Raw genomic sequence first — 9,999 nt, 5'->3', positions numbered from 1 at the left:
GACCTGTCTGGAAGCTTCCCCTTCCCCGAAGGTGACGGTCAGCTCGACGTAACCCCAAGGTTTGGTGGTGGCCTCGTTGAAACCCTGGAGGTCGGATCCTACATAAGGAGTGAGGTGCGAGTTGTCTAGCTGGAGGGTCTGGAAAAGGTGGGAGTACATGATGTCGACTGAGCTCCCCTCGTCAACTAGGACTCGTCGGACGTCAAAGTTCGCCATCCTTGCTCGGACGAGTAGGGGGATCATGGCGTTCGGAGCTCCGCCGGGCAGTTCTTCCAAATAGAAAGTGATCGGGTCTGACTTCCCTTTGAGTTTCTGTAGGGTAGGGCCGAGATCCGAGTTGGCGCTGATCAACTCATCAAACTTTCTCTTCACCGAGCTGATGGTGAGGGAGTCGGGGTCTCCACCTTTGGATATGACCATCGCAGTTGGGAAGCCTTCCCACATGCTGAAGGCGGTTGTCACTCCGACTGAAGGAATGAAGTCTTATGGTCGGGTGACAGACAGCGCTACTTGTAGTGGTCTACTATCTGGTGAGTTGCCCTCGTAAGAGTTCCGAGGGGCTTCTCTTCGGGGAGGTTCTCCCTTCTTCGTGTATTTTGATAGGAGACCCTCTTTAATCAGAGTCTCGATGGCGTCTTTGAGATGTATGCATTCGTCAGTTAGATGCCCATGACTCTTGTGGTATTTGCAGTATTTAGATTTGTCGGTCCCCGGTCTGGTGGGGTTCGACTTCGGGGGCCGGATGCTAGAGTTCTTGAATTCGGTGCTTTTGCACTCGGCCAGGATTTTCTCGCGTGAAGCGTTCAGGGGGGTATAGTCGCTGAATCGACCAGCTGGTCCTCGGCGTTCTTTAGCGTCGTGGGACCTTTCGTCTCTTCTTTTCTCATGTCCTCGACGCGAGCCCGAATTGTCGAGGTTCGAGCTGCGGGCAACGTCATTTCCCCTCGAAGCTTTGATCGCAGCTGCTTCGCCTTCTTCGAAAGCGATGAAGGCTTGGGCCTTGCGGAGGAGGGAGTTCATAGTAGGAACCTTCTCGATATTTATAGCCTTCTTGAAGTCGCTTCTGGGGAGAAGTCCTCGTTCTAGGAGGTATCTTTTCATGTAATCGGCCATCTGCACTTGGACGACCTCTTTGTTGAACCTGTCGAGGTAATCTCGGAGGGGCTCGTCGGCTCCTTGGATCACAGCCTCAAGGTTCGCTTCCGAATTTGGTTGCCGACGGGAGGCTGTGAAATGGCCAAAAAGAGTTCCTTGAGCTCGGTCCAGGAGTGGATGGAGTTGGGGCGAAGGTTCCTGTACCAAATCATTGCTCCTTTCCTGAGTGTGGTCGGAAAGATGCGGCATTTAATGGAACCTTTGACGACGTGGTAATCCATAACGGCTTCGATGCTCCGGATATGATCGTCAGGATCGGTGGTTCCGTCGTACAGATCCAAGGTTGGCGGTTTTTCCATCCCCCGTGGGAGACGAGCTCTTCGGATGCTTTCGGACAAGGGGCTGCGGAAGTCTTCCTCGTCACTTAGTCCCGGTGAGGTCGAGTGTCTGCCTCGCCGGGGATTCACCTGTGTTTTTCCCGGATTTTTGCGGTTGTCCCGGGGAGGGGAACGCTCGCGGGTCTTCAACATAGCTTTGGAGGGGCCTCGGAAATCTCGCTCGGGGGAGAGGCTCCCATGCTCTGTGGTCTCAGGTCTCTGATTCTTCCTACTCTTTCGCACTGGAGAGCGGGAATATGATCTCTGACGATGATACCTCTTAGGCGGGGAGCGCGAAGAGGATAGGGAACGCCGACGATACCTCCTTGGTGGTGAGCACGAGGAAGAGTAGGAGCGCGACCAGTAGCGTCTCCGCGAGGGGGAGCGATACCATCGTTTCCTTTCTAGCTCGTGGATGCGGTCGCCTTGATGCCGGAGGAGGCGGTTTGTCTTCTGCAGTTCTTTAAGCAAGAGGACGGTGGTGGAGTCGGCTTCCTCGGGGATGTCGTCTTGCTCTTGTTCGTCTTCGTAATGAACTCTCCATTTCTCGGAGGTATGGGTGAATGAAGAAGCAAATTGTCTGTATCTGGCGTCAGTTTCGTTCAGGTTCTGGGGCTGCTCGGGCCCGTTCTCGGGTTGAGGTTGCCCGTTCCCACCGTTTTGAACCTGTTCGACGTTCTGAAGCTGCTGTCTTCTGTTGGATTGTGAGGCCTCATGCCTCTGTCCCCTTTGCCCGTCAGTGGTATGTTGCTGCCCTTCTCGGCAAGGTCGGTTCGTCCCCTCAGGGGTGGAATCCTCGATGAGTTGTTGCAGGTGGAAGGGATCAGGGTTTGGGACGTTGGTGTTGTTGTTGTTGCCAGCCATGACGATCGTGAATGGATTAGCTTTGATCTTTGTTTGTTAAAGAAGGGGGAGCAAGATTCCCACAGACGGCACCACTGATCATACCTGATCAGGAGAATCGTCGTTGGCTGCTCGGAATTGGATCTTCGAGAAATGAGGAGGGGGTGTACCTGCAAGGTACTCCGATGCCAAAGTGAGAAGAGGAGCAAAGGAGCGCAAGTACAAGCTAAAGTGAGTAAGAAATTAATACCTGACCCTTTAGTGAAAGAGGGTATTTATAGCCCCCAGCGCTGGGCCATGATCTCGCTATTTGGGTTGGATGCCCAGGCCCAACTAGGAGACTGTCAGGTTTCCTGGACGGAAATATCGGAGGTGCGTGAGTGCCCTCTGTCCTGGTTAACCGCTCCGAAGTTTAAGGGAGACGCGGTCTTTTAGGGACTACATGGACTCTGCATTATTCGGAGGGTTGGATGTGAAAGAGCCCTACGAGGAGCATGGTCCTCGGCGGAGAGAGTGCTCGCGGAGAGCAGGGTCCTCGGCAGAGAGGATGCTCGCGGGGAGCATCCTTGCCAGGCGATGGACAGCTCACGAGGAGCATTATGTCGAGCATAGTGGAGACGAGCATTCCAGGCCCAATTATGGGGCACAGAGGGATTTGGGCCTCTAAGGTTAGTGGGCCGAAACTAGATTGGGCCTAGTCTTGGCCCAGTCCAGAACAACATGTATTCTCTCTATAAATAGTTTTTTAAACCAATTTTTTCGCTTTTCCTTCTTTCGCAAATTTCAAACCCTATACATATCTTGCCTCCCTTTTCTCCTCACAAAAACATCAACCATTCATCAATGGCGTCCGGTTCATCTTCCCAACAAAATCTTGCTACTACTAGCAGTCCTCAAACTAAGGGCTATGCAGAGCCTCAAAGGACCATGCTCCTTCCCGTAAATGAGTTGGAAGTAATCTGCGACTATATGATTGATCAGGAAAACTTCAGGGACAATGGACTTGATTTATTCCCTGCGGTTGAATTTCAAGGCTGGGGAAACTTCTTTAACAGGTTGATTGGACCAGTCTTCCCTCATCTAGTTAAAGAATTTTTTATTCATGCGGTCACTTCGCCGAAAGCAATGTTGTCGTTCGTCATGGGTAAACAAATTGTTATCACAGAAGACCTAATCAAACATCTAATCGGTTTTGAAGGAGAATGAGTGGTTGGTATTGCTGATGGAAGACCAGACATGGAAGTTGTTTATGCTGAAATCTTTAAGAATGGGAAAGCTTCTTCAAAATTCAAAAATCTAAAGGTTTATTACCTGGTTTGGGAAAAAATCTTCCTGGGTTGTATCTTTCCTCGTAAAGCAACAAGTTCCTCAGATTATATCAATACCGATCAACAATTCCTGCTATACTGTCTCGGTAAAAATATCAAGATCCATTTACCATATATTCTTTTCAAACATCTATGGACTCATGTCAAGGAAACCAGAGAAGAAGAAATAAATCGAAAGGTTAAAGGGAAGAAAAATTGGATCCCTTTTTCAAGACTGATATCTGACATTCTAACAAAGAATGGTCCGATAGCGCATTTAGAAGATGCAAATTTGCTGATAGAGTTAGACCTAACATGTGGAAAAGCCCTAAATGGGAAGAATCTAAAGAAGGTGAGCATCATTAAGAAAATTATCTGTCAACCTACTCCTTACACGGAAAGTTTCATCACAAATAGAAGAGTTCAAATTGATAACTTTCCCATATTCAATGCTGGAGACACTCCTGACATCATACTGCACTTCCTTGAATTGAGCAAGAAGTCAGGCACACCAATTGACCCCACATGGTTTCAAGGGAGAAACAATCCTCTACAGATTGTTCACAAAAAGAAGAAATCCAAAAAGAGGAAAGCTGCAGGAGAAGGTACATCTACAAGAGCTCCAAAGGTTCAGAAGACCAAGAAGAAAAAGTCTTCAAGTAATCCTTCTACCTCTATCTCTGTTATCAATTATGAAAATATAGGAACATCTGAACAAACCCTTGCCTTAGATCCTCAAACAACTCAATCATCTGAACTACATGAATCACAAATAGTTGAATCCCATGTTCACCAAGCCTATAAAATACGTGAATCACATACAGGTGAATCCTCTCCTGATCCTCTATCATTGCCAATAACTGATCTACCTCCATCTCAAACTTTCGCACCACCCTTAGTTCAATCAGTTGAAACCATTCCACAACAAACCTCTGATAAACAAAATCTTGATGTTAAAATTGAACCCACAATTCCTACAAAAAATCAAGAACAAAACATTGCACAAATGTTGTCTGATATTGACAACTTTGAAATTCCACCAGAAGAAACCAACCTCTCTCAATCACCAGAAACCACACAAATCACACAAGCTGAAAGCCAACAGGAAACTCCGACTCTAGCCTCCTGTAGATGTTTTCTTGTTGGCTGCATTTATGGTAAAACATACCTGGTTGTTTAATGTCTTGACTGATGTCGTGACATGTTTTATATTGTGTTATGCAGGCTGCATATGTGTTTAGCTAATACAGGTTCTATTAGTGAATGTCATGACCGATGTCATGGCATCCTTGTCTGACAGCAGGGGCTGTTATATTTTATGATTGTGTTTCCTGATTTTTCTCAATCTACAATTTACGAAACCTTTTATTGTGTGCTGATTATTTCGTCTAGAAGATTTCGCTGTCAGCACATTTTGTAACAACCAAGTGGCGTGTAAATTAGGTTTACTTGGTTAACCTTAATTTGTTTCTAAATAAGCCCAAGGCCCAAGAGCTGCATATAAAAAGTCTGCAATCCTAATTTGAAACGCAGAGAGAAAGATTGTTAATTGTGAAGAACCGTAGTTCTGTAGCTGTGTGTTTTAGTCTCTTGTACTCCAAGCAGTTGTCTTGTGATTATTGTATTGGAATAGGTTGTTTGTGTATTGTGTCACTCTAAGCTTTTAAGCACGAGTGTGTGTCTCTTGATTGAAGCTTTTAAGCAGATCAAGGTGTGTTTTTGAAGTGTGTTTTCTCTCTCAATTTGTTTTATGTTTATTTGTAATCACTGCTGTGATTGAGGGGGAGTGAGTGGAGATACTCAGGTCTAGGAATAGATTGTAATACATTGGGTAGGTTTTAAGTGAGGAGTTGTAAACGGGGGAGTTTAACTCCAAATTAATTCTGCTTATATTGGATTCCCTCCCTGGCTTGGTAGCCCCCAGAGTAGGTTGTTTGAACCAAACTGGGCAAACAATTATGTGTGTTCATTATTGCTTTATGCTATTCTGTCTTTAATTATTTTTTGTCAGTTTGGATGTCATAACATCCAATAATACATCGCGTGTGATGTAACATCCCAATTTTTATTAGATATTTATTTAATTAGCTTATTGGTTGTTTTAGTAATTATTTATTCTACTTAATTATTATGTGGTATAATGATTAATTGAGTATTTAATTATATGTGTATTTGTGTTATTTGATTAATAGAGCTATTAATGAAATAATAAGTTGTTGGGCCTAATTAGTAATAAGTGTTGGGTAATAATTGGGTTAAGCCCAAATTAGAGGGGAAGATAGTGAGAGAGTTAGGTTATTTGTCATAATTTTGAAAAAGAGAGAAAAATAGAAAGAAGAGAAAGATAGAGAAAAAGAAGAAGAACATAGAAGAGAGAAGAGGGGTTGTAGAATCATCAAGAGGGTGGACTAAGAGATAAGGTAAGGGTTTGAATCCAAGTTATTTTAGGATCTATGATTGGATAAATGTTGTTTGTGTATGTGAATCTCTTCATCTTTCAATTTTATAGTTTTGGAAATGTTGGATTGGGTATGATTTGAAATGTGTTTTGCTGTCAAAATTATTAATTTTTCTGCTACTGTTACGTGGGAACCGGTTCACAGATGTGCCAACCTGGTTTCCCATAGTAAAAACTAGAAACGAGCTTTTTAGGAAGTCAGAACCCGGTTCCCACATGGGGAGGAACCGAGTTCCACTGTGCATCTTGGAAAAATGTTTTTAACTTAGAATTAGCATAACTTTTTATCCGTAACTCCTTTTTAGGTGCCGTTTGAAGCATATTGAAGCTTAAATAATTGCCTATATGATAGAGTAGGATTAGATGGTAATTGTTTAATTTAATTATGATGTTAATTGGGAATAACATGTAATTATATATGTATGTTATGGATGAATTGTGCATGATAAATGATCATGGATGCATTATGTGATATGATAACCGTGAATTATGTGATTGATTGCTAAATGCTAATTGATGCTTAAGATTGAGTTGAATGTCATGTTGTGTAATGTTGTGCAAAGTTGTAAAGATGTGATTGTGTAGTTTAAAAGATAGAGTGATCGTCTTAAATGCATGAGTCTTGTTTTATTGCATACGTACACAAGCAAGAGTCTTTGAAAGTGGCAATGTTGGGTAACCTCGCAAAGGTTATCTAACAAGAATGGGGCTTGAAAGCTTAACGAGTATGGGGCTTTGAGGTCGTTATCTAGTCTGTAGAGAATGACAACCGGCATGACCGAAAATGATAACGGAGGGATCCACATCCATATCGCATAGAGTCACACTTGAGTTGCACGTGTCAGTGTGAAATGTTATAATGTATGATTATGTGATATAAATGTGTGGATGTGAATTGTGATTAATATGCATATATGTGGAATGGTGATACATTGGATTGTGATTCATAATTATATTGTGATAGTTGGCTTAGTGATTTGGTATGATTACTTGAAGCTTGGAATCTTATTGAATGAGTTAATCATGTTGACTTTTGGAAATGAAGTGTATAAATGCATGTTTTGAGAGGAGTGAGAAATTGTGAACTGTATACTTGTTTATGTCGCATTTTCCATTATCATATTTTTTGATTATGATTTGAATTCTCACCCTTCTGTTTGAATGTTATCCTTTGTTGGTAACGTGCAGGTTCTGATGATTAGTGCTTGTTCGTGGTCAGCCGGAGAGTTCCGAGTTTCGGTTGATTTAGGTAGTGAGTCGATGCTCTGTTCATGTAACACTGGGATTAGATTAGGGTGTTGAACTCATGTTTTCATTTTGGGTTTTGTATGATGTTTATTGTTGTTGTTGGAGGCCTTAGTGCCCAATATTCTGGATATGATGTTATGACTCCGTTTTGAATATTATTTTGAGACATGATCATGGTATGGGACATGGATCATTTTATACATTGCATGAGTATTTATGATTTTCGCTGTGTATGCATATTCTTAATGAATTATGTCAGGTAAGATGTGTTATATTGATGGCCAGATGAATTGTATATTGATGAATGTATGTTTTGTTGGTTTTTTAAAAGCTTTTAGTTTTTTTTTGAAAACGTCATTGTGACGCCCCTTGTTTATATGCATGTTTACTCTGAGTAATTGTTTACTATTATATTTGGGGTTAGAAAAGGGGTGTTACATGTGAGGTTACTAGAATTTTCAATTGACATCAGAGCTGGCACCCTGCCTGTTTACATCTGGGTGAGATCTAGGGACAACAAAACTCTGGTACTATGGAGAAGGAACTTGTAATACGGTGAACTGACTTTATTTGAAAATGTCGCGATTAAGCATGAGTCGCCACCGACTTTTATTTTGTCCAATGTTAGGAAAGGTAAAAAGTACAGAAAAAGACCTTTTGAAAGAAAACGGGCTCGGGGGGTAATTATGCAAAGGCAAGGTGTAAGGCACCCTTTGCATCCATTGTTTTCCATGGGCTCTTAATTGCTTTGCTCTTTTTTTAGAAATGTAGAAGAAAAAGAATATGGACTTTAGCTCGTAAATGAGCGTAGCCATTTTGAAGATTTATGAGAAAGAATATGAAAAAGGTTTTAGAGCAAGGCAAAGCAATTAGGGGCAATTACCTTAATAATGTAGAAGAGGTTCTTTTAGCCTTTCAGTGTGAAAGGGTCTATCCATGCCATAAGAGGGCAGGAAGCCTTTCATTTGGAGGCTGAAGGGTCATCGAGAGTTCGTTCGCCATAAGACTGTCCCATGCCATAGGGAGGCAGGTAGTCTAAGGGAAGAACCAGAATACCCTTTTCGTAGGCAACCAGAGGATACCTCAGCCTTTTCGTAGGCAACTTCCGAGGGTCGAGGTCACATTAGTGTATCGAAGGCAGCATCATTTAGGGACTTTATTACCTTTGTATTTACTGAGGCAACATGGCTGAGGTATCCTCGTTTTCGAGGGACATGGCTATTCTGCAAAAAACACAAGGCAACAAGGCAACAGGCAACAGAGAGGTTACCCCAAAAGCGTGTGTGGGTGCAACAATCACGTGATTATATTCAGAAAATTATCTTGTAATTAGGTGATTCTAATTGAATTAACAAGTTGCACTCCCTAGGGTTACTAACCACAACAATTAATATTAACAATTATGGGGAAGGGAAAGTGAAACTAGCGGGGGAAAGGGAAATTGAAACCAGCGGGATAATAATATTATAGATCTAACACAAGTAATAATCAAGACCAGGGTTTAGGGTTACCGATACTCGGAGCTTTGGCAATTGGCAAACCCTGAAAGAAAGTGGAAAAAATAGAAAGCAAAATAGGGTGAGTGCATTATCAGTTCGGAGGCAAACCTTGCTATCCCTAAAAAATAAAAGATAAAGACATTTAAATTAAATAGATAAATAAATAGGTACTTAGCTTCGAATTTGATCTGATATGGTTGACAGTCGGAGGAAACCTCGGGGTTAACCCTGAAAAAGGCACAGAAAAGCAAGTATCTCAGTGTATTGAATGATCTTCGTAAACCCTGATTAGGGTACGAATTGACTCCCTAAACATCAATGAAGATTCCTCCACCATTGTTTATCTTCTTCATAGTGTATTTGGTACATAACTATCTCACTTCACTTTACCATGCACGTAACTTAGAACTGTTAGTTTTTGTTGTGTTGATTATGTTATTCTAATTATGTTGATAAAAATGGATATACGTTTTTCTTTTTGTGTAAAATATGTTTTCCTTTTTAGTTTTTATTTTGTGTTATTTTAAGAAAAATGATTATGAGGTTTGAAATTATGGCACTTTCAAATAGATGCTAAGACTGATATCCCAACACCAAAACACAATGTCAAGACAAATGTTAAGCCATCATCTGCTGACAGAATACTTTTACCAAAACAATAAATTATGCAGAAGTAAAAAGTAGAGGGTAAAATACACAATCAATTGTTAACCCAGTTCAGTGTAAGATGCCTACTATGGGGAATCCAAGCCAGGAAAGAAATCCACTATGATAGTATTAGTTCAAAGCTAAACAACCGTAGTTTACAACTTATCACCTAATCACTACCTTATGCAACTTCTATCTAGGAACCTCCTAGATATGAGATTTCCCTCTCACTTTCCACAATCACCTCAGTGATAATAACAAAAGACCAAAAATAAAAGAGCACACTTCCAATTAAACACGATACACTCTTTGCTTAAAAGCTCATGAGTGATTGACAATGAACAAGGAACAATAATTCAAACTCTATGCATCAAACAAGATATATGAGTGACATAAAGAAAAAAACACCCTTGAAGAACCCTCAAACTCTAAGACTCTATAAAAACAAGCATCCATTTATTTTTGTTAAACTTCTTAATGATATTAGGTTTAGGTATTTCTTTAAATACTCCTCAGTTGTCCAT

General features: G+C 41.6%; 1 protein-coding gene across 1 annotated transcript; it reads right to left on the bottom strand.

The window, feature by feature from the left end:
• Positions 1-483: 483 nt before the first annotated feature.
• On the bottom strand, positions 484-1,344 carry LOC131613620 (uncharacterized). The gene has a single exon (XM_058885274.1). It carries the CDS (start codon positions 1,342-1,344, stop codon positions 484-486), a length of 861 nt encoding a protein of 286 aa, XP_058741257.1.
• Positions 1,345-9,999: the final 8,655 nt, after the last annotated feature.

Source organism: Vicia villosa, linkage group LG6, assembly GCF_029867415.1.
Source record: "Vicia villosa cultivar HV-30 ecotype Madison, WI linkage group LG6, Vvil1.0, whole genome shotgun sequence".
Classification (NCBI taxonomy): domain Eukaryota; kingdom Viridiplantae; phylum Streptophyta; class Magnoliopsida; order Fabales; family Fabaceae; genus Vicia; species Vicia villosa.
Note: the sequence above shows the minus strand (reverse complement) of the source record. Positions and strands in the feature narration are given on the sequence as shown.